This window comes from Lepidochelys kempii, chromosome 11 (genome assembly GCF_965140265.1).
Source record: "Lepidochelys kempii isolate rLepKem1 chromosome 11, rLepKem1.hap2, whole genome shotgun sequence".
NCBI classification, from domain to species: Eukaryota; Metazoa; Chordata; order Testudines; family Cheloniidae; genus Lepidochelys; species Lepidochelys kempii.
In genome coordinates, this window is record NC_133266.1 from 56025254 (window position 1) to 56050879 (window position 25626).

Consider the following 25626-nt stretch of genomic DNA (forward strand, 5'->3'; position numbering starts at 1 on the left):
ACATAAATATGCTTAGCAAAGGAAAAACAACACTAGACTAATGGATCCAAACAGTTGGGCAACCCCAGTGAAGTGAATGCTGATGCATGGGTGTAACTGCACAGGGTATGTAATTCAAAATTTTATTTAAGTGAGATTTACAAAATAAAAGCAATTTTTATGAAACAGCAAAAGTATTGAATGATGCCATATTTCTCCCTTAAAGGAAAAAAATATGAAATCCTGTAGAACTTTCCTATTAAAAATATGTATCCAACATCTCAGTCACCTACAAACTTCTAATTTATTTAAGGATGGTATTCACAATGAACTTATATGAATATTCTGAGTTATTGAAATATATAACTAAAAAGAACAGATATCATCATCATCAATTTACCTATAGCTTTCTTTACACTCAGAAGATAGTCTTCTTTCATTTCATCAGACAGTAAATATATACTTTCGCTGAGTACTTTCAGATGCTGTGGAACTAAATCCAAGACATGCTCCAGCCAAGAGTCTTCCATTGGAGCAACATGTTCTGTATCAATTCCATGGTGAATGTAATAGTAATATTTCTGTACAATAAAGGCATTAAATAAGTTGGCTCAGTTTGGCATTATAACAAAAAGAGAAAGATGTCATTGCTAGTGCTGCTTTTGATGGAAGCATAAGTACATTTCAGGAGTATTAAGAATTGGTTTACATTATATATATTTTCTATCCAGTACATGTTTTCTTCTTTTTATTTGGGTTTTACTAGTCCATCTGTAAGGTCTGATTAGCTTGCTGTTTCATTTTGTCTTTAAAAAGTTAAGCAAATTAGGAGCTCTTTGATGGAACTAATTAATAGTTTTCTACTACAAAATAAAACACAGACAGCTGGGTCAGACTGAAGGGAAGTACTGGTGAAACTCAAAGCCATTCACCATGCTGCAAAAAAGGGAAAATGCAGTTTTTAATCTTCAAAGGAAAGCCACAGATGTGTGTTTCACCAACATTTATAGATTCATAGATAAGGTCAGAAGGGACCATTATGATCATCTAGCCTGACCTCCTGCACAACGCAGGCCACAGAATCTCACCCACCCACTCCTGCGAAAAACCTCTCACCTATGTCTGAGCTACTGAAGTCCTCAAATCGTGGTTTAAAGACTTCAAGGAGCAGAGAATCTTCCAGCAAGTGATCCGTGCCCCATGCTACAGAGGAAGGCGGAAAAACCTCCAGGGCCTCTTCCAATCTGCCCTGGAGGAAAATTCCTTCCCGACTCCAAATATGGCGATCAGCTAAACCCTGAGCATATGGGCAAGATTCACCAGCCAGATACTACAGAAAATTCTTTCCTGGGTAACTCAGATCCCACCCCATCTAACATAGTTTCTGCATAGTCCAATAGGCTTGTCAGTTTTATTTTGAATTACAAAAACTACCTCAGGGCATGAAGCAGGATAAAATTATTTTTTTAATAAATTTTAAAACAGACAAGCTAATCAGGCTGCAGATGTGAAGTAAAAGTATAATTATAGAGAGGCTGGAAAAAGGGATACTAAGCAGTGAAGGCAGGAACAAAGGACAAAGTGCTATACACTCTGCTCCTATTAAAAGGCAAATAGCAGAAATCCGAGCAGAAAACAGACCTAATTTGTAGAAGACAGGTATGGTAGTTCCACCAAATGTTCCACCCACTCTGCAGACACCCTGCTGCGGTACAATCAGAGGGTTAGAATTCTGTGGGGTGTCAAGAAGCATTTTAGGCTTACAGTAGATCAGCAGGAATAAGAAGCAGCTACTGCAATGTATGCTTCTCTAGCAAACTGTTAGATGTTCAGGATATCCATGTAAGTTAATTCTTCTTGTAACATTAACTACTGCTTTATACTTTCATCCTTCTTGGAAAGGGGATCAGGGAGTGGAAATGGCAAAGGCACCAGTGGTAGAATGGCTCCACAGTAATTTGTTCCTAGCCCTCTCTGTAGAAGCTCCTAAGATCAGTAAGGATACACCTAGATTTTCCTATCAAGTCTCTGCCTCCGTGTGGTATGAAGCCCATGATGCCACCCCTTAAGCATGGCCTTTAAAGGTCAGTCTATTTTGGAAGCATTTTCTCCCTTCACAAGGGTTATTCTGTGAGAGGAACGAATAAAGTCCATACAATGGAAGAAGAGTGGGGGGGAATAGAGTGGGAGAAAACACAGATCAATGCAGACTGATAGGAAAGACTATCCCAAGAAGTCCAGCTGGACTGAAATAATTTTAAAATGTGCAATTTGAGAAATTTTATAAAATAAAACTGGAAAGTTATCTTTAAACATATTTTCAAAAATGCACACCCAAAGTTAAGCTCCTATATTCATATTCAGGTATCTTAAAAATGACCTAATTTTAAGAAATGCTGAGAACTTTTGAAAATCAGTTTGCTTATTTAGGTACCTAAATATGGTTCTCAGAATCTAACTTTGGGTGCCCATTTTTCAAATTCTTCAGCTGTATTTTTAGCCTGTTGGCTTTATCAAATGTCAGGTGTTTTGTTCCTTATTTTTATTCATTAGTGAGATGAGGCTACCTGCAGTATATAAACTGATAATTCTTAAATTCTGTGGTAGTGCATTGGTTTAATGACCCATCAATAAGGACTTCTTAAGAACATTTATAAACATTATATCATAGGACACACTTTCAAGGACATAATTTAGAGTGCATCCTAAGGAATTTTGGTATAATGATTCCATTGACTGACAGACACATCAGTAGATATTTTACATTACATTAAGTGCACTCAAACAGCCACACAGTGTATTTATTCGATGGAAGAACACCCACCAACATCAAAAGGAGTTGCCCAATAGACTGCAGATAATATGCTGCCCAAGAGACCCTCAAATGATCAAAATTCTACAGGGACGTAGATAGTACAATTTTAGACTTTGTCCACACTGGCAAGTGAACAACAAAACTTTTGTCATTCAGAAGTGTTAAAAAAAACACACACCCCGAAAGACAAAAAGTTTTGTCAAGGAAAAGGGCCAGTGAGAAAAGCGCTTTGTCAGCAGGAGCGTTCTCCTGCCAACAAAGATACCACCACTCATTGGGGGGTGGAAGTTTTTTGTCGGTGAGAGAGCTCTCGCCTGGCAACAAACAGTGGTTACACTGCATGCCTTTTAGCGGCACAGCCATGTCACTAAAATCTGCATAGTGTAGACAAAGCCTAATTAGATTTTTATTGTTTTGTATCTTCAAGACTCTTTGTGTTATTAGGACTTAAAATATGTATGCAAAATGAGACACTAATGTATTTTGTTTAATAGTGATATTTGCTTAGTTTTTAGTCTGAAAGCTTGAGAGACAGTTACTGAGGAATATAATTTACCAACATGACAGGGAAAAAAAGCTGTTGGACTCTATTTAAAATGCCAATCATTAAAGGGGAGAAGAAAGAAAACAAAGATCTGTTTTAGCAGATTAAAAAAAAATTATTTACCATCTAAATTAACCACCAGATAACAAAAGTTGTTCATAATAAAACTCTTTGCTGTGATCTTTAAAATCTAGATTTTAGCAGCTAGGTAATATGGTAATTAGGTGATGACTTTTTCCTCACCCATAACTATTTCACATTTGGGGACAATGTATACCTTCAAACCAGCGGCACTGCTATGGGTACCCACATGGCCCCACAGTATGCCAACATTTTTATGGCTGACTTAGAACAACGCTTCCTCAGCTCTCGTCCCCTAATGCCCCTACTCTACTTGCACTACTTTGATGACATCTTCATCATCCGGACCCATGGAAAAGGAGCCCTTGACGAATTCCACCATGATTTCCACAATTTCCATCCCACCATCAACCTCAGCCTGGACCAATCCACACAAGAGATCCAATTCCTGGAAACTATGGTGCTAATAAGTGATGGTCACATAAACACCACCCTATACTGGAAACCTACTGACTGCTATTCCTACCTACATGCCTCCAGCTTTCACCCAGATCACACCACACGATCCATTGGCTACAGCCAAGCTCTACGATACAACCGCATTTGCTCCAATCCCTCAGACAGAGACAAACACCTACAAGATCTCTATCAAGCATTCGTACAATTACAATACCCACCTGCTGAAGTGAAGAAACAGATTGACAGAGCCAGAAGAGTACCCAGAAGTCACCTACTACAGGCCAGGCCCAACAGAAAATAACAGAACGCCACTAGCCATCACCTTCAGCCCCCAACTAAAACCTCTCCAACACATCATCAAGGATCTACAACCTATTCTGAAGGACAACCCATCACTCTCACAGATCTTGGGAGACAGGCCAGTCCTTGCTTACAGACAGCCCCCTAACCTGAAGCAAATACTCACCAGTAACCACATACCACACAACAGAACCACTAACCCAGGAACCTATCCTTGCAACAAAGCCCGTTGCCAACTGTGCCCACATATCTATTCAGGGGATACCATCTTAGGGCCTAATCACATCAGCCACACTATCAGAGGCTTGTTCACCTGCACATCTACCAATGTGATATATGCCATCATGTGCCAGCAATGCCCCTCTGCCATGTACATTGGTCAAACTGGACAGTCTCTACGTAAAAGAATAAATGGACACAAATCAGATGTCAACAATTATAACATTCAAAAACCAGTCGGAGAACACTTCATCCTCCCTGGACACTCAATTACAGACCTAAAAGTTGCAATTCTTCAACAAAAAAACTTCAAAAACAGACTCCACCGAGAAACTGCAGAACTGGAATTCATTTGCAAACTGGACACCATTAAATTAGGCTTGAATAAAGACTGGGAGTGGATGTGTCATTACACAAAGTAAAAACTATTTCCCCATGCTAATTTCTCCCCTATCGTTACTCACACCTTCGTGTCAACTGTTTGAAATGGGCCATCCTGATTATCACTACAAAAGTTTTTTTTCTCCTGCTAATAGCAGCCCACCTTAATTGATTAGTCTCATTAGAGTTGGTATGGAAACCCCCATTTTTTCATGTTCTCTGTATATATATATCTTCCCACTGTATTTTCCACTGCATGCATCTGATGAAGTGGGTTTTAGCCCACGACAGCTTATGCCCAAATAAATTTGTTAGTCTCTAAGGTGCCACAAGTGCTCCTTGTTCTTTTTGCTAAAAAAATAGTTACCCTAAATTATCAACAATAAAACCTCTGTACTGTATGCCAAAATAAAACTAATGTCAATTAAAGTGCCTACTGCCACATAAATTCAGAATATTAGTCACCTCCTCACTATTTCAGTGAAATAAAAAGCAATCATTTATAATAATATTGCAAACAACACTGTCTTAATTACCAAAATGTCTTTCTCTATGGGTGTAGGAGAACCCGTTCTTGGAGGCTGGGTTTCATCTAGTGAAACAGGCTGTTCCAGAGTAAAGTCTTGCTGCCTAACAAAACAAAAATGACATAATATGCATTATGCAGTGTTGTTGTAGCCATGCTGGTCCCAGGATATTAGAGGTAATATCTTTTATTGGACCAGCTTTTATCTTTTATTGGACCAGCTTCTGCTGGTGACAGAGACTTTTGGGCTTTCACAGCTCTGTGTCTCTCACCAACAGAAGTTGGTCCAATAAAAGATATTACCTCACCCACCTTGTGTCAGTACTATGCACTATGTTTTTCAGACAAACTGTATTGGCATCTCTAAAAGCTACCATATCATATCTCAGCAGTGGTCAACAGAATGATGACTGCCACCACCTGAATCATAAGTATAATCAAGAATTCTATATGGACCCAAATATTTTTCCAGACAATGGAATAGTTTACTAAATACCTTTTCTTTAAAGTTTCACAGGTGTAGTTCTCAATTATGCCTTTAATGTGCATAGGGAATTGTTGTGCCTATTGACCATATTTTGAAAACAAATCTAATTGTAAGATTTAAGCAGGAAATACTTCTAGAATTTCAGTTAAGGTATCTTTATTTAGTAATTTCTTTCAAATCAAGGGACTAGTCATATTAGCAAGGACTATTCATGTAAGTAAAGTTGGCAGACTCAAACCCATGGTTCGTGAAAAAATGGTCTTATAATTATGAGAAGGTTAAATATATTCTAAGAAATTATTCAAATTAATCCATTGCAATCAGTTGACAATATTAAAGAAAACAAGAAAGCTCCTCAAGAGGAGATATGTCCCTCATTATCCAACATTGACACAACTTTGTTATTATAATTGCACTACGCTAGTCAAATATTTTTTATATTTACACAGTTAATAAATTCTAACCCATACATTTTTGTTTGTTTGTTTGCTTTATGCTAAACTATGGGATTAGATTCTGGCTTTCTGTTTTATTGAATTTGTCAACATTTTCATACCAGTATTCAGATGGTCCATCTCATTCTCACCTTAGCAGCAGGAACACATAATGAAGAATATATTCAGTTAGAAAAACTAATATTTATAATATATTTAGTTTACAAAATTTCCAGATTATGTTAAGTAACAGGATTTATCAAACCAGTTCTTTTGGGGAATGGTTTATCAGAAGAATAGTTTTATTCCACAGTTTACCATATTATGGTTCATTTATGGCAATAAAATATTTTCAGTCATGCTGTGGGCACTTCTGCATCTGTGCAGCCAGATAAAAAGATGGTCAATGCCCCAAGAAACTCTCTCCAAACTGCTAAATATTTAAGAAACAAAACACAAAACATGTTTTTTATAAACATCTTCAGGGCATTGTAAAGGTTGATGTATTTACACAAGAAGGAAAATATTTTGGAGTAGCACAAGCTTCAGGGTATCTTACTATGATTTTAAAATAACTTTAAAATATTTTAAAGATCCATTTTAATTATAGTGACACATCCTTACAGTGAACTAATTTAGCAATTATCTCTTTTTGGAAAATCATTTCTCATTAGAGGTTAAAAGTGACAAAACAAATTTAAATATCTTCCAGATTCACGAACCGCTGATATACAGAAATTTTCCAGGATATCACTCCTTGCTGTATTATAAAATAATAAGTGTGACTTCAGTGAGTCAACTGGGAATATTCTAAATGCAGTTTAATAATACCAGTATCAGAGGGGTAGCCATGTTAGTCTGGATCCACAAAAACAATGAGGAGTCCGGTGGCACCTTAAAGGCTAACAGATTTATTTGGGCATAAGCTTTCGTGGGTAAAAAACCCACTTCTTCAGATGTATGGAGTGCCACCGGACTCCTCATTGTCTTAATAATATCAGTGTCCACAATCACAGCTTTCTGTCCAAGTTATGAAACTACAGTGGAGCTTAGCTGATAATTATGCTTAAAAAGTGTCACATGAGATTTAAAAAATGTCAGGATGAGCATTTCTGGGTAATTTCATCACACTTGAAACAATGTTTCAAATAGGAATGAACAAGCACTTTCTGAAAAACTAATAAGCAGCCTGAATCCATCACATATTCCCTGCTGAATCCAACACAAATCTTAAAAGATTTTGATCGCCTAATAAACTCCAGCTACCAAATCTACTCTTAATCCAAATTCTAATACCTGCCCTTTCTTTCCCCAAAAGAATAATATGGTTAAATCCCAGTCTGCGCAGTTCATAAATTACTCGTATATACTCCCAATTTTAGAGGAATCAACAGAAGTATAGAGAAGAGTATCTTATCTGGTAGTTTTTATTTCTTAAACTGGGGTCATTTTTTGCATTCATATGCATAATCTGTTATTGTCTTGCAATCTTAAACTTTTTGTTATATTAACATTTTTAAAAATTTCATTTCACCTTTGAAAAGGAAAAATGCATTTATACAAACACAAGAAAACTCACATGATGATGTTAACAAGAGTACTTCTAAAATTTTCACGATCTTTTTTTGGATGATAGCTGCTCCGCGCTTTAGAAGTTGATGTTCCAGCAACTGGTTCATTAACTGCAGAGTCCTGTATCTTGCGTCTCTTATTCCTCTCCTCCAAATATTCTCCTTCCATGAAATATATATATTCAAGTTGCAAACTATGAGCCCAAACCTGCAATATCCTGAGTACCTTCTAAAGGTTTTGAGAGTTCTCAACTCACATTTATTTCAATGAAAGTTGAGATTTCTCAGCATCCTTCAGGATCACACCCTACATCATTTGCAGCAAAATTAATGAAACAAAACTAATACCTGCTTGTACTGTACAACTGTTAAAGAATATTTCTATAAAATCTATTTCTAGATCTGTAAAGTTACTATTTTAAAATATTTCTTAATTTTATTTCCTGTGAATAGGTCCAACTATTCTTGACCTGTGGTTTGTTTGGGTTTTTTATCATAAATACAGAATCCCGTTTCTGTTAACTGCTAAAGTAAAGCTATATTCTAACTATATTTCTTTTGTAGATTTTGGGTGAAATTCTGGCTCCACTGATGTCAACTGGAGTTTTGCCAGTGATCTCACTGGGGCCCAGATTTCATCCATTGACTATATGCAGCATTTTACTGACTACTGTGCTGATTTTTACATTAAAAAAAATCAAACAACACAATTCTGCACCACTGAAGTCAATAACAGTTCTTCCATTTCCTTCAATAAAAGTAAGACTGGTTCCATAATTTACTAATATGAAAAGTTGGAGAGACTAAGTTAAACTATTTTGTACAACACTAAAAATTCAATTTTTAAAGCAAATATTCTGGTTCAAAGGCTACTTGATAAGAAAAAACAGTATGAAGAATTACAATTAAGGATTTCTAATATTCAGATATACTAAAAATGAATCTGACTTTTGGAAACTTACATCATTGTATAAACTCTTTTTATACTAGATCTCAATACAATCTTTTAAGTGAAGTATATTAAAATATGCAAATATTCTAAGGCTTCTCTTTGCTGTTTGACTAGTTATGGCAAACATTCCATTTCCTAAACTAATGGCTTTTCGGTAATGTACAATCTTATGCTAGCAGCTGGAACTATTTATTTTCTGATAAAGAAAATATTAAATGAACAATGTTGAACTAAACAGGCAAGTCACTTTTCCAGCCCTAAAAATATTAATAAAATAATAAACAATATTTTGCACTTCTACGGCATTCTTCATCCAAGGCGATTATGGCACTTTACAAACATTAATGCATTTACCTGCACTATGTTTGTAAGATAGGTAAGTATCATTGTACCCATTTTACAAAGGAAAAAAATGAGGCACATAAAGATTGTGACTTGCCTGAGATCATATAGGAAGACTGTGGCAATCTGGGAATAAAATTCTATTCTCCTAACTCTATAATCTTGTATTAACTCAATTTTACACTATTTTTTCCTCAATTTTTTGTTGTTCATTAAATACTGAGTGGTAATCTTACCAGGTGAAAGCTCATTTTTGAAAACAAACTGATCTGGCTCATCATCTTTCTGTTCTTTTCTCAGATGAAATGAAGGAGAAGCTTGCTGCCATTGTGGCTTAGAGCTTACCTGAAATAAATATTTTATTCTTTAGCTTTATAAAATAACAATAGCAAGAGACAGCTACATGTCTTTGACACACACTTAAAAACACAGTACATTACAAAAGAAAACAGCAGCCGCATAACATACAATAATAGTAACAAAGCAACACAAAAATAAACCAAATTCTCTATTTTTCTTTAAATACAGGAGATAATCACTCAGAACCCCAGAATAAAATATTATGTTTATGCCTATTATAAATTATTAGTAATTTTTGGAGTAAGTTAACAGTATATACTTACTACTACGACAGACCCCAGACATTTATGAAGATGAGAGCAATATGGAAAAAAAAGCAAAAGGTAAGAAAACAGGGGGGGAAAGAGGTTTAATAAAATCTTTTTCTGGTTGAGTACCGTAGATATCAACAGTTTCTCCCAGGTGAAATCTACAATCAATTTATGTAACTGCTGCTGCCAAAAAAATAGTATTTGGGATCCAGGATACCTATCCCCTTCAATGTTTTTGTTTTGTTGTTTTTTTAACACAAAGAAAAGGCTTCTCTTCCTGGTTCTTGCCCATTTTGGGGGTCCTAACTGCATGGCAAGATAACATAAGGTACAATATTCAGCCATCAGTAGCTTAGCAAATCTCACACTGCTTACAAGAATCCAGTACTATCTTTCTCAAGTGTAACTTATTTAAACAGCTCCGTCATCCTAGAATTTTTTTGTTATTATTATTCCCAGGCCAATGTCCCTGGAAATATGTTTGTAAAGGAAATGGCTTCTCAGCCTTAACTACACTGCCCTCACAATTACTCAAAAGCATTGCCTTTATCTTTTCAAGGGGCAGCAATATGCAAAAATTAAGAAATCTTATTAGTGACTGTTTACACTGCAACTGGGAGGTGTGATTCCCAGTGCAGATCAACAGATGCACTGGCTCACCTTGAGTTAGCACCATAACAATAGCATTATGGACACTGCAGCATGGGCAGTGGTTCAGGCTAGCTGCCCAAGCTTGGAGCCAGGGAGTATGATGGGCTTGGACTCAGGAGGGTAGCCCAAGCCTCTACCTGTGCTGTAATGGCCACACTGTTATTTTTAGCATGCCAGCTGAGTGAGCTAGTACGAATCAGTCTACCTGTGCTGGGAATCACATCTCTCAGACAGCGTAAACATACTGTGACAGAGAACTGATAGCCAACACCTAATTCCCCACAAGCCCTGATGGAAGGGAAGAAGACTTAACTACCTAATCAGACTGTCGGCTGATGACTAAGGGGTTAATTATCCCATCAGCTGAGAAGGTAGTTAAAAAGCACAAGAAGGAAGTAAAAAAGGAGACAGAAATCTTCCTAGCCAGAGTCCCTTTCTTTTCCCTGGAGAAAGGGCTGAGGATTGAAGGATGCTCCAGGTAGAAGAGCTGCATGGGGATGTGATGGTGGCAAACACAAACAAAAACTCACAATGATGTTGACAATGAAGAGGTATCCAAGACAGTTTGTGAGGAACTCCAAGATGGGAAAGGAACCTGCCCTGTTACACATACCTATACCTCATTGGCACCCCTCAGGCAGAGATACGATTCTGTACTACCTTTGCAATTTTAGGCTGTCAGAAAATTGAGGGAGAGGATCTTGAATCTTTGTAACTTTTTAGTCTACAAAGACATGCCAAAGACTAAATCAGAGCTATTGTACAGTGATATCTGGCAGTTTTCATATACAGAAGCAGAATTAACTTCCAAATATATCTCAGTTTTTTTGCCCTATTAAGTTTCCCTTTCTTATTCAGGCATATTAAAATAACTTATATGTCCTCTCTTGTGAAATCCTACCCAGGGTTAAATGTTAATCCATAAATGCCTCTTCTACCCATCATCTGTCTGAATCCAGGTTTTTCCCCCAAGTTCAAAATTTAAATTTTGTTTTTGTTTGAAGGAGTAAGATTGGGGCTCAATTAAATCCTTTACTTAGGTCTTCTTCATCCAAATGTGATAGAGTTTTATTTTAAACAAGCTCAACATGACCTAAATTCCATGTTAAAATTAAATATACACAAAAGGTTAAAAATGTCAGGTAACAATGTAAGAGATAAAGTGATTAAAATTTCATTTAATATAGTCGTAATTATACGGTGAAACTTGCATTAAGAATCACCTCCAATATTTAATTTGTTGTCTTAAATGACCACTTTAAAATATTCCCAAATTTCCAAAAAACTTTTTTATCTTTCATTTAATTACCAAGCACTACCAGGTGACCAAGTTTTGCTAGTCTCTTAAGATTTTCTTTAAAAAGATTTTCCTGAATTTTGCCTTCTTTTTCTATTCTCCTGGACACATTTGAAAAGATCCAACACCAGATATTTAATACATGCAGAATTTCTGACAATTGTATACAAGTTGTCTTTCATTATGGTTTTGTGGATCCCGTGAAACGTATCATACACATTACCACATATCGATGTATCACATACATTTACCACAAGCATATACGATGGTTTGACTAATCTGGGGAACGGACCACATTTTTTCCATTTGGGGCAAGAATTAAATTGAGTTTTCACGTATACTCTTTTTATTAGAATAAACCTTTAAAAAATGACTGGGCTACATTTCCCATTTAACTACTTGAAACCAATTCTGAATAAACATTGTGAGATATCCATTCCTAACAAGACATTTTGAAAATCTTGATATCTTTTGAATTAGAAACACTGAGCCTGACTTACCAGTGCATTATTCCAGTTTCAAGCCAGTCTGAAAACAGCCAATTTCAGAAAGTAGCACTGGCATAAAACTAAAGTAATACAAGGATGAATCCGGCCAATTATTCATGCTCTGTAGATGTCCCCTATTTCACTGAAATATGGAAGAGGTTTTTGCAAACATTTATCTCAAAACTGTTTGTCACTTTACATTGAGTGCAACAAATGTACATGCCTGAAAAGAGACTTAGGCCCTAATCCTATAAAAACACATGTGCTAACTTCACTGCAGTGAGTAGTCCCACTTAATGGGATTACCCATGGTAGTAAATTTAAGCAGATGCATAAGTGTTTGAAGGATTACTTGTATGTTGCCTTTCCACTCAAAACAGCTAGATTGTGGAGGCTTCAAGATATTAGAATGAATTATATTCCAATTTTTCTATAACATTTATTTTATAGCTTTCGTCAGTATCTTTTATTCTTTTCAATATTTTCTGCTCATCTAAGTTAACTAGTTTAATTGTTTTCCAAATACTTCTTGTACATATATGTAAAACCTTGTTGTTTTCAATGTATACATTGCAATGAGGTCCAGTTTTCTATGTGGGATCTCCCATGCTTTGCTGCACATTTGAAAATAAAAAGTTGTTAAAACAAAAAATTTAAAAAATATTACCTGAGCCAACTGTGGCAAAAATTTTACAGTCGTCTTCAATAATTTTCCTTTCCCAGTAGGTCTGGGCTACAAAAAAGAACAAAAAGAAAATAAATTATATAAATATTTAAACTAATAATACTAAACTTCTAAGCATGCTAAAACTTATGATTTACACTATAATTTTGTTTTTGTTTTTTGTCCAATAATTTTCACAAATATACTCACTTCATTTCCCCTAATCTCTGTAGATGATGGTTTCAAAAGATATTACCTCACTGTAGCTGAGAGCATACATACAGCTGGGAGCCTGGGTAGACAGACTTGTGCTAGCTCCTCTAAAAATAGCAGTGTGGCTGCAGCAGCTAGGGTTACCACCTGTCTGGGTTTTCCCAGAATTGTCCCTTTTTTGAGGTAGCTGTCCCAGGAAATCTTTCAGGGTGTTCAGTACACACTACTGGCTGTCCCAAGAAATATGTAAGGATGCTCAGTACATCATGCCAGCTGTGCAGTGTTAAGGACTCAGGATCATCCCAGATATCCTGGGGTTTTTTTGTACCTGAGAGGTGGCAATCCTAGCCGCATCATGGGCAGAGGCTCGGGCTAGCCACATGAGTCAAAGCCCACCTGGATCTGAGCTTGGGTGGCAAGCCAAATTACCACCCATGGCACAATGTCCACATTGTATATTTTTAGCATGCTAGCTCAAGCAGAGCTAGCACAAGTCTGTCTACTCAGAGCTGGGAAGTACACTCCCAGCTGTACTGTAAACATATCCTTAAAGAGTCACTTCATACCAGCAATCATTCATAATAATATTTTGTCAACATATACACAACATACCTTTCTGCACACAAGATAACAGAAACAACCCTATGCTGTCTTTTATGTTTATCACAAACTCTCAGAAATGTAGAGCTGTAAGGGTCCTCAAAACAGAGGTGCTGACTTTCACAGTTCCTGAGGGGTGCTCAACTCCTGCTTTGCCCCAGGCCTCGCCCCCACTCCATCCCTTCCCCCAAGCCCCTGCCCCTTCCCTCCACCTCTTCCTGCCACCCTCCTCCCCCATGCCTCCTGCACGCCACTGAACAGCTGATCATGGTGGGAGGGAGATGCTGGGAGGGAGGGGGAGGCTCTAATCAGCAGAGCCACCAGTGGGAGGGAGGGCTGTGGGGGTGAGGGAGAGGAGCTGATTCGCGGGACTGCTGGTGGGTGCTGAGCACCCATTATTCTTTTAGTGCCCACGGAGTCAGCACCTATGCCTCGAAAAGTCATCAAATCCAGCCCCCAGTGCTGTGGAAGGACCAAGTAAACCTAGACCATCCCTCACACGTGTTTTTCAAGACCTCCAATGATGGGGATTCCACAATCCAGGGCTTAACTATCCTTATATGTAGAAAGTTTTTCCTAATATCTAACCTACATCTCCCTTGCTAGAGATTAAACTCATTATTATCTGTCCTACCTTCACCAGACATGGAGAACAATTGTTCACTGTCCTCTTTATAACAGCCCTTAAGATATTTGAAAATTTATGAAGTGCCCCCTCAGTCTTCTTTTTTCCAAGATAAATCATCCCCAGTTTTTTTTAACCTTTCCTCATAGGTCAGGTTTTCTAAACCTTTTATCATTTTTGTTGCTTTCCTCTGGACTCTCTCCAATTTGTCCACATCTTTCCTAAAGTGTGGTGCCCCGAACTGGATACAGTACTACAGCTGTGGCTTCACCAATGCTGAGTAGAGTGGGACAATGAGCTCCCATGTTTTACATACAACACTCCTGTTAATTCACTCCAGAAGTATATTAGCCTTTTTCTCAGCTGCATCACATTGACTCATATTCAATTTGTGATCCACCATAACCCCAGATCCTTTTCAGCAGTACTACCACGTAGCTAGTTATTCTTCATTTTGTAGGTGTGCATTTGATTTTTCCTTTCTAAGTAGAAAGTACTACTTGTCTTTATTGAATTTCATCTTGTTGAATTTAGATCAATTCTCCAATTTGTCAAGGTCATTTTGAATTCTAATCCTGTCCTCCTAAGACCTGGCAACCCCTCCCAGCTTGGTGTTATCTACAAATCTTATAAGCATACTCCCCACTCTATTATCCAAATCATTAATGAAAATATTGAATAGCACTAGACCCAGAACTGACCCAAACAGGACCCCACTATATATGCCCTTTCAGTTTGACAATGAGCCATTGATAATTACTTTCTGAGCATGGTCATTCAACCAGTTGTGCACCCACCGTACAGTAATTTCATCTAGACCACATTTCTCTAGTCTGCTTATGAAATTGCCTTGCAGGACTGTGTAAAAAGCCTTACTAAAATCTAGATACATCTCACATCTACTGATTCCCCCCTATCCACTAGACCAGTAATCCTGTCAAAGAAGAAAATTAGGTTGGTTTGACATGATTTGTTCTTGACAAATCCATGCTGGCTATTCCTTATAACCATATATTCCTTCAGGGGTTTACTAATTGATTGTTTCACAATTTGTTCCAGTAACTTTCCAGGTATCTGTGACACACTGTGCCCCATGTTCACCCCTGTTTATGATATGATACATAGTGTACAAAGTATGCCTTGTGAGCTTTCATTTGAAAACGCATAATCTGCTGAATATTATTATCCTACTGAAATATGTGTAACATCACTGCATATAAAATTGTGAGATGTTGCCATGATTGTTAGTGAAACATGCTGTAGTTCTAGGTAACATTATCAGATCATTTTCTTGAAGACAAAAGCACACTGGCATGCCAGGTAGGTGCTAGAAGACCATCATCTGAATAACTGGATATTCACCACCGGACAGTAGTTTTCCCACCCCTGCTCTAGACACCCCTCCTCCCCCATCTCTACTCATGGCAACAAGATTCCTTGAAAGACAAAGGTGCATCACTGAACTAGGGGAGAGTGGTCCTGGCCTGGAGGTTTTTTCCATCCAGTACAGACTGTTGAAAGCTTTTTTTCTTTTGTAACCAACTATGATTTGTATGCCTTATCACTTGTAAATCACTTAACATCTATCTTTCTCTAGTTAATAAATTACTTTATTGTTTTATCTAAACCAATATATTTGGATTGAAGTGTTTGGAAAGCCTCCATTTGAGACAAGACTGATACATATTCATTACACTTTATTGGAATGATGGACTAATTTATGAGCTTCTATGGTCCAGTGGGCTACTGAACAGTACAAGATGCACATTTCTGGGGGGCAAGGCTAGGACTGAGGGATATGTGGTTGCAGCTCTGTATCTATTCATGGATGGCTGGGCATAGAATTCGTCTACTCAGCTGGGAGTGACTTTGCATGCTGGTAGCTGTGAGTGATCAAAGCCTGGAGAGGTTTGCTGTTCACTAGCAAAGCAGTGTAAAAGGCATCCCAGGCTGGAAAGGTAAGGGGACACAGCAGTTCAGGTTTCACCCTAGGGAATGTCATAGTATCAAAGTCAGGCTGACTGGTCTATAATTCCCCAGGTCCTCTTTGTTCCCTTTGTTAAAGATATGTACTGAGTTTGCTCTTCTCCAGTCTTCTGGGACCTTACCCTTCTTCCAGTTCTCAAAGATAAGTGCAACCAGTTCCAAGATTGCTTCAGCGAGGTTAGTTCCTTAAGTACAGTAGGATGAATTTCATCAGGCCTTGCTGACTTGAATACATCTAACCTATCTAAATATTCTCACGGGCCAGGACCGTCCTGCCCAGCCCCTGAGCTCCTGGCCGGGGAAGCTACCCCTGGCCCCTCTCCCGGTGCCACGCCACCATGCGGGCAGTGCAGCTTGCACCCACCCACCTCCCAGGCTTTCCAATAAGCCTGTCCTGCCGCTCTGAGCAGCATGGTAAGGGGGCGAGGGGAGGGGGGATACAATAAGGGGCAGGAGGTCCCGGGGGGCAATCAGGGGACAGTTGGATGGGGCGGAGTGGCAGTCAGGAGACAGGGAGCAGGGGGGCTGGATAGGTCCTGGAGGGTTAGTTAGGGATGGGGGGTCCCGGGAGAGGTGGTCAGCGGACAAGAAGCAGGGGGAGTTGGATGGGTTGGGGATTCTGAGGGGGGCAGTCAGGGGGTGGGAAATGGGAGGCGGTGGATAGGGGGCAGAAACCAGGCTGTTTGTGGAAGCACAGCCCTCCCTACCCGGCCCTCCATACCATTTCGTAACCCCAATGTGGCCCTCGGGCCAAAAAGTTTGCCCACCTCTGATCTACACTTTCCTTCATCTTCTCTTTCTCCTAATGCATTATTAGCTTTGATGTCCTTACTAGGTGTAACTCATTTTGTACTTTACCCTTTCTGATTTGTTCTTACATGTTTGTACTATTCTTTTGTACGGCTCCTTAGCAATTTGTCCATGTTTCCACATTTTGTAGGATTCCTTTTTGATTTTCCAGTTATTAAAGAGCTTCTGATGGAGCCATACTGGCCTCTTCCTATTCTTCCTTCTGTGTTGCTCTGTACCTCAAAGGAACACCCTGCACCCCCATGTTCATCCTTATAATATGATTGTATGGTATCCAATGCAAAGTTTGTCATGTCGGGTGTCTTTGGAAGGCTCATGATGCACTGAGCATTGTTGTTATAGTAATATTTTAGGTTGTAATTTCATGTATATAGTTATGAGCCTGAAAATGTGTCCTCATGGCTTAAAACAAGCCCAAGCAAAACTCTCCAGGAGCAGGGGGGGCAGTTCACACCTCATCAGGGTATGTATGGGACAAACCCAGCCCAGCCTCACAGGAACAAAGGACATTGGCCTAGGCAGCAACAAAGAATCTGCTGGACTTTCAAGTGAGCCATCCTCTTGCCTTGGTCAGTTTGGGACTACGATGAGATAATGCTCACCTGACTCTGAAGGAGGAGCAAAGCCAAGAGGGAAGAAAGAACATGATAAAAGGGAGAGACACTTGCCATGCTCTCTCTCTTCCACCTCCATCTACAGCCACCACCACCAAGCGACTGAAGCACTGATCAAAACAGAGAGCCTTGCTGAAGGGCAACCAGCCAGACTGTGGTGAGAACCATCTAAGTTTGTAAGGACACTGAAAGTGTTAAAATCAGCTTAGAATGCATTTTGCTTTTATTTCATTTGACCAAATCTGTCTTGTGCTTTGACTTGTAATCACTTAAAATATGTCTTTTGTAGTTAATAAATTTGTTTGTTTATTCTACCTGAAACAGTGCATTTGGTTTGAAGCATGTCAGAGACTCCCCTTGGGATAAGAAGCCTGGTACGTATCAATTTCTTTGTTAAATTGACAAACTCATATAAACTTGCAACGTCCAGGGGGCATAACCGGACACTGCAAGACCGAGATTCCTAGGGTTGCGTCTGGAACCGGAGATATTGGCTAGTGTCATTCGGTTGCATAATCCAGGCAGTGGCTGGCCAAAAGTGCTCACTCGCGTAGCTGGAGGCTGTGCGTGAACAGTCCGGGAATAGGGGGTTCTCACAGCAGACCAGGGTAAGGCTGGCTCCAGCAGTCTAGGATTGGGGTGACCTAGCAGATCACCAGTCTGTATAAAGAAAAGGAGTACTTGTGGCACCTTAGAGACTAACCAATTTATTTGAATTGGTTAGTCTCTAAGGTGCCACAAGTACTCCTTTTCTTTTTGCGAATACAGACTAACACAGCTGTTACTCTGAAACTTGTTGTAATATTGCAACCTTTAGGTCTGTAATCAAGTGACCAAAGAGATTGAAGTGTTCTCCGACTGGTTTTTGAATGTTATAATTCTTGACGTCTGATTTGTGTCCATTTATTCTTTTACGTAGAGACTGTCCAGCTGGTAATAGCTCACCTTTCCTGATCACTCTTGTTACAGTCTGAATGGTAACACCAATTATTTCTTGTTCTCTGTGTATATAAAATCTCCCCACTATATTTTCCACTGTATGCATCCGATGAAGTGAGCTGTAGCTCACGAAAGCTTATGCTCAAATAAATTGGTTAGTCTCTAAGGTGCCACAAGTACTCCTTTTCTTTTTGCGAATACAGACTAACACGGCTGTTACTCTGAAACAAGTCTGTATAGATATCTAAGATATTGAGCTGATTCCCTCACTGATTTCCCTCTTGTTGCTCTTATGACCCTACTAAGAAAAGGAGTACTTGTGGCACCTTAGAGACTAACCAATTTATTTGAGCATAAGCCAAAAATTTGTTAGTGTCTAAGGTGCCACAAGTACCCCTTTTATTTTTGCGAATACAGATTAACACGGTTGCTACTCTGAAATCTATGACCCTACTGTTTTTCATGTCTCCCCACAACATCTAAACCTCTGTTAAGATCACCTTTTTTATATTTCCCTGTGGGCTTTTGTCACGTGCCCCCCTTGACACCACTTAATCCAATTATGATAATAAACTAGTGGTCACAAATTTTCATTAAAAACTTTTTTGATGGAAAATTGCCTTTATTCTAAACCAAAAACTCTTGCAAAGTACTTTCAGTTTTTCCCAAATGTTCTGATTTTACATCAAAAAATAAAATGATTTTCCTCATTGTTTACCCCTTTATTTCCCATTTTCCACTGAACGCAACCCAGTTAATGGTGTTATGTGGTTAGGGGTTTTCCTCATTTTTTCTGGTTGGTTTTTTTGTTTGTTTGTTTTTGTTCTTCAATTTTTCACTCTAAGTTTTCCAAACCTAGAGAAGCTTTTAAAAGTGACAGAATACCAAAAGGAAAAAATAAAGAGTGAAAAAAACAATTCTTCCACCACAGGACTGGATTTTTCACCCTAGACCAATACAAGTGGCTGATGGTTCCACCTATAAGCCCCTTGAGAGCCACACAGATCTTGCATCTGCGCCTCTTCAACACTGCTGGGCAGCCCCCCGAGTCTTGTTTTAGCCTTGGGGCAGCAAAGTTTCCATGAGCCATACTGTCAGCCAGTTTCTCCATCTACAGGAACTTCCATGAAGGAAGTTACCCCTCTGCATTATGAAATCAACACAAGTTACTGCAGACTCTTCCCCCATAATTTTTTTGTGGTAAGAGTCTGACAGAGTCTAGCCAGCCTCTCAACCTATTAACTCTTTAGAGCCCAAACCCTGCATAGGGGATTCCACAGGGTTAGGGGAGACACCATTCCCCCCTCTGCATCTCTGTCTCACCAAACCTGGACACATACAGGCAGACGCCCATTCACATGCATCTGCAGAATATAGTAAAGGGGCCTTGCTTTTTAGTCTATTTGCCATTCAGTTCTGATAACATTACTAGAATAAATCAATGAAACAGTGGCATAAATTCAAAAGTTAATTGCTGCTCTCCAGCCCACTGCTATTAACTTTTCACACAATTATTAAGAATTAATTTATGAACATTTATTTAAATTCAAACCATAAATGTAGATTCACATTATATTTAATTTTTTTTCCCTTTTGAGAGTGAGAAAGGTACTCTGCTGAACAGGGGACAGGCTGCAGGGCAAAAAAGTACAGTAGTTCTATGCAAGCTCTTCCCACAAATACATAGTAGCTGGCTTTTTCTGTTAAAATGATCGCAGTAAAAGAATCAAAGGTGACCTTTAAATTATCAATGAATTTCACAGTTAATACTCCCCTCAGATTAATAAAGGCAGCCAACATCTCTCAGAATTATTATTTCAGTCTTTCTGTGTGCAGATTCATAAAATAAAAGATCCCAATAACAGATCCAATGTGAAAGATTTCTTCATGGGCAGAAGAGCACCCTATGTAGCCATTTTTTTACACCTGTGAAAAGTGGATTCAAAACACTAGCAAAAATAAGAATAATAGCATTTTACACTACAAGTGTAAATGACTACACAAAGAGCAAGGTAGTACAGAATATTTTTTATGTAAAAAGTTAAACTGATAATGCCACCAAAGAAGCGCTGACAGTGCAATGCATAGGCTAAATCCAATGTTCAGTTATAGTGAAAAAAATGTATGCCTCACTATTCCTTATCCAGTTTACTGTATATATTTACTATAATAAACCAAACCCCAGAAGTCCCTAAATATGTGGGTTATAGTGGAATTATTTTAATATTGATGGTATTTCTATTTAATCTTGATTGTGTGAGATGATCTTTAACAGGTATTTAGATATATAATTTCATTATGGAGCCACCTGCTAACATTCATAGCTGAAGTTGCAAATCAGCACTCCATTATATATGCAATGTTTATACCGTGCATAATTCTGAAAATAATTTAATTTAATCTTAAACTGTTCACGCTCCCTCCCCCATATAAGAATTCCCATATGCAGCAAACTGTACCAAGCTACCATCGAACTTGCTTCTGCAGTTTATAATGTTATACATTTTATAATGACTTTAGAGAAAAGCCCCTTAAACATGCTGTAAGAACAGCAACCCTGAAACAAAATGTCAGTTTATGTTTACATTTCAAAACTAATTTTAAAATTATATGAATAGCTGCAAGGAGGATTGTATCACTTTTGAATACCTGATTTAAAAGAATTCAGAGTACAGACACTCCACTTTCATTTTACTAGAGGATATCATCCTGCAATCAACTTTCCACTAATGAGATGAATGTTAAAGTCTCCTTTAGCAAATATGGTTATACCACCTGCTCTGTTACTCAAAAAGTATGTGTGTTTAAGTGAATGTCAGAGAGGAAAAACAAGTCATTTAAAAAAATTTAATCCAGTCTGTTTACTTAAGCCAAAACATAAAAAAATTCCATCCAGTTCAAAAGAAAACCCCCTAAATATGCTAGATTAGCATAAACTTCAGTAACAAAGCTAGCCTGAAATCATACATAAGGGAAATACTGAAGTAAAAGAATGCCCTCCTCTGTTTAAAAGTATGCACACATTCTGCATATGATCCTATGCTTCTATTTGAAAAACAAACACTCTAGGTCTTATTCTGGCTTGTCTTGTATGGAGTTACCAGGTGGAGGGGAAGAAGTTACAATACTCCCTACGGTCCTGATCTTGCAAAGACTTATGCATGTACTTAACTTTCCCACTGTGAGCAGTAGTACTATTGATTTTAGGAGTCTTTACACTGGTAAAGTTAAGACCATGCATAAATATCTGCCAGATGAGGAGCTACATGTACAAACCTAAGCCAAGCTCCTCTTCTCTCGTCCTTAAATCCTACTTTCTCCATGAATCCTTAACATCTTGTTCTTCATAGCTATAACTCCCCTCACTCTTTCCTACTGGTCCCCATTGTCTTGCCTATCCTAAACTTATAGGTGTAGGGCACATATCCTATTCCATTTGTAAAATATCATGTACATTTACTCTGTTTTTAAAAAATCTGATGAAACATGGCAACATCTGATTATACACTGAAATCTCATCACATTTGGGTGTTGTGATATAAATGAGATGGTGATAGTGATAGAAGCCTGGCTGAAGTGATATAAAGATAGAGGCAGTGACAAGTACATACACAGTCATTATGGCAACTGTGGCAAGCACATGAAGGGAACAAGGTAGCAGTGGGCAAGAGTAACGCCAAGTGGTGATGGCAAGGGGCACAAGAGGTAACCACAGTAGTGGTGGTGGGCACATGAGTTCCTCGAGGCTGCAGCAGCAATAACAAGGTGTCACAGGGTGTCACAGGTTATTGCAACAGCAGGGAAATCATTGTAGAGTGGAGGGTGAAATCAGTGCAGGGGCGGGGAGGTGAAGTCAACACAGAGGCAGAAGGTAACTGTGGAGGGCAGATGTTAAGGCCACCGTAGAGTCAAGGGGTGACATTAGAGAGCTGTAGGAGAAGGAGCTAGGTCGGCGCAGTGGCAGGGGAGGTCACCGCGGGCAGGGGGAGTAAGCGGATCGGGACAGTGGAAGGGGAGGTCACCGCAGGCAGGGGGAGTAAGCGGGTCGGGACAGCGGCGGGGAGGTCACCGCGGGCAGGGGGAGTAAGCGGGTCGGGACAGCGGCAGGGGAGGTCACCGCGGGCAGGGGGAGTAAGCGGGTCGGGACAGCGGCAGGGGGCTCACCGCGGGCAGAGGGAGTAAGCGGGTCGGGACAGCGGCAGGGGAGGTCCCCGCGGGCAGGGGGAGTAAGCGGATCGGGACAGTGGAAGGGGAGGTCACCGCAGGCAGGGGGAGTAAGCGGGTCGGGACAGTGGCAGGGGAGGTCACCGCGGGCAGGGGGAGTAAGCGGGTCGGGACAGCGGCGGGGGGCTCACCGCGGGCAGGGGGAGTAAGCGGATCGGGACAGTGGAAGGGGAGGTCACCGCAGGCAGGGGGAGTAAGCGGGTCGGGGCAGTGGCAGGGGAGGTCACCGCGGGCAGGGGGAGTAAGCGGGTCGGGACAGCGGCAGGGGAGGTCCCCGCGGGCAGGGGGAGTAAGCGGGTCGGGACAGCGGCAGGGGAGGTCCCCGCGGGCAGGGGGAGTAAGCGGGTCGGGACAGCGGCAGGGGAGGTCCCCGCGGGCAGGGGGAGTAAGCGGGTCGGGACAGCGGCAGGGGGCTCACCGCGGGCAGGGGGAGTAAGCGGGTCGGGACAGCGGCAGGGGAGGTCACCGCGGGCAGGGGGAGTAAGCGGGTCGGGACAGTGGCGGGGGAGGTCACCGCAGGCAGGGGGAGTAAGCGGGTCGGGACAGCGGCAGGGGGCTCACCGCGGGCAGAGGGAGTAAGCGGGTCGGGACAGCGGCAGGGGAGGTCACCGCGGGCAGAGGGAGTAAGCGGGTCGGGACAGCGGCAGGGGGCTCACCGCGGGCAGAGGGAGTAAGCGGGTCGGGACAGCGGCAGGGGAGGTCACCGCGGGCAGAGGGAGTAAGCGGGTCGGGACAGCGGCAGGGGGCTCACCGCGGGCAGAGGGAGTAAGCGGGTCGGGACAGTGGCAGGGGAGGTCACCGCGGGCAGAGGGAGTAAGCGGGTCGGGACAGCGGCAGGGGGCTCACCGCGGGCAGAGGGAGTAAGCGGGTCGGGACAGTGGCGGGGGGCTCACCGCGGGCAGGGGGAGTAAGCGGGTCGGGACAGTGGCAGGGGAGGTCACCGCGGGCAGAGGGAGTAAGCGGGTCGGGACAGCGGCAGGGGAGGTCCCCGCGGGCAGGGGGAGTAAGCGGGTCGGGACAGCGGCAGGGGAGGTCCCCGCGGGCAGAGGGAGTAAGCGGGTCGGGACAGCGGCAGGGGAGGTCACCGCGGGCAGGGGGAGTAAGCGGGTCGGGACAGCGGCGGGGAGGTCACCGCGGGCAGGGGGAGTAAGCGGGTCGGGACAGCGGCAGGGGGCTCACCGCGGGCAGGGGGAGTAAGCGGGTCGGGACAGCGGCAGGGGAGGTCCCCGCGGGCAGGGGGAGTAAGCGGGTCGGGACAGCGGCAGGGGGCTCACCGCGGGCAGGGGGAGTAAGCGGGTCGGGACAGCGGCAGGGGGTCACTGTGGAAGGTAGCGGGAGGCCATGATGAGCTGGGGGAACCGCTGTAGCTGACACAGGAAGGTCAGTGCAGGATGGGGCAGGTCAGAGCCGGCGTGTCTCTGAGGGAGGGGGGGGCAGGGGAGGCCAGTGCAGGGCGGGCTGTTGCTTTTGGCGGTCGGGGAGAGCAGTACAGGTCGAGCGGTCACTGGGGGCTGAGGAGAAGGCAGTTGAGTGGGAGGGTCGCTGTAGCGGGGCCGGGAGTTGCTGTGCGGAGCACGGGGACGTCAGTAGGGGCGGCGGTCAGCACAGGCCTGGGGGGTCGCTGTAGGGGGCATGGGGCAGAGCGGGGGCGGAAGCCGCTGCACAGGCGTGGGGAGGTCGTCCCAAGACCCATCCCCCTCACCTGCTCGCTGCCCATGTCTGCAGCTCCTCCTGGGTCGGGGCCCCGCTCGCACGCACGCTCCTGCCAGCTCCCTTGGGGCCCAGTCGCCGGCGGCAGGAGGAGGAGGAGGGGCTGTTGTGTTGAAGGAAGCCCCGTTGCTTAGCAGCGGTTCGGGCCCAGGCTCCGCCTCCGCCGCGAGGCGCAGAGCGAATCCCAACGGTCCCCGCCGGCAGTGCGCGCGCCTGATTGGCCCGGAGCTTCGGAACGCCCCTAGGAGGTGGCTGGCGTTGGGCCGTAACGTTAGCGCTCAGTGCCGGTAACCCTGCTCTAAGGCCCGCCCACCAGCCAGCGCGGCCCGGCCTTAGGGCCACCCCCAAACTCTGTGACAGCGGCTCGGGGTTGGGGATTTCGGTTGTTCAATACCTGCCTCAGACGCAGCCGTGCGCCTTCCTACCGGCCGCCGAGGCGTAAACAGCACCCGGGGTGGCTGTACCTGGAGCCAGCTGCTAGGGCAGCCCTGGGGTCAACCCCACTGGCCCCTGCAGAAGTCGCGGTGGGTGGTCGTGGAAAGTCATGGAGCGTGAGAGGTCCCTGGCAGACACGGAGCCCGTCTGATGGGGAAGGAGACTAACGTAGCGCCCAGGCACACCGTGAAGAGTTCTGTGTCAGCTTGGCAGAAGTTGGTCCCCTAAAAGACGTAACTTCACCGAGCTTGGTTCACCTGTCAACAAGTACTGTTAATATTCCTGGTGAAATATCCACCTCCCTAACAGTAAACAGTCACAACAAAACAAAACGTTCTGCTGTTCTGCAACATTCAAAATAATTTTTGTATTGATTTTGGAATGATTCCTAGAAAGTCAAAGAGAGCAAACTTAACACATTGACCTGTTAATTGCAGGCAACACCAAGAGAGGAACAAAGATCGTATTTAAATAAGAAAACAGTTCTGTATAAGTTCTTATCGACACCTAATTTCCTTGATAATTGCATTAGCTTCTTTTGGCCACTGAGGGGTGTACGTTCAACATTAAAACTGAAATGCTCTGCTAAAGGAAAAACAGTATATTCAGGAATGAACACCAGAAACATGACAATGTACTCCTTTGCTACTGATTTATAGTTACAATTTT

At 41.9% G+C, this 25626-nt stretch overlaps 1 protein-coding gene across 8 annotated transcripts in view; it reads right to left on the minus strand.

The window, feature by feature from the left end:
• The window catches only part of DNAH7 (dynein axonemal heavy chain 7), a 270100-nt gene extending 245488 nt beyond the window's left edge, over positions 1 to 24612 (minus strand). For 6 of the 8 annotated variants that reach the window (XR_012154342.1, XM_073306230.1, XM_073306228.1 and 3 more), the window contains exons 1-6: positions 24515 to 24612; positions 12805 to 12870; positions 9327 to 9435; positions 7805 to 7958; positions 5315 to 5408; positions 380 to 560 (exon numbers count right to left, since the gene is read on the minus strand). Coding sequence is in view for 6 of the 8 variants with exons in the window: in XM_073306230.1 (XP_073162331.1) it covers positions 380 to 560; positions 5315 to 5408; positions 7805 to 7958; positions 9327 to 9435; positions 12805 to 12870; positions 24515 to 24529 (619 nt within the window). In the remaining 2 variants the exon portion in view is untranslated. Of the gene's footprint in view, positions 1 to 379; positions 561 to 5314; positions 5409 to 7804; positions 7959 to 9326; positions 9436 to 12804; positions 12871 to 24514 lie in introns of those variants that run through there. The other 2 variants (XM_073306229.1, XM_073306232.1) reach the window with 2 other exon arrangements.
• Between the last annotated feature and the right edge of the window lie 1014 nt (positions 24613 to 25626).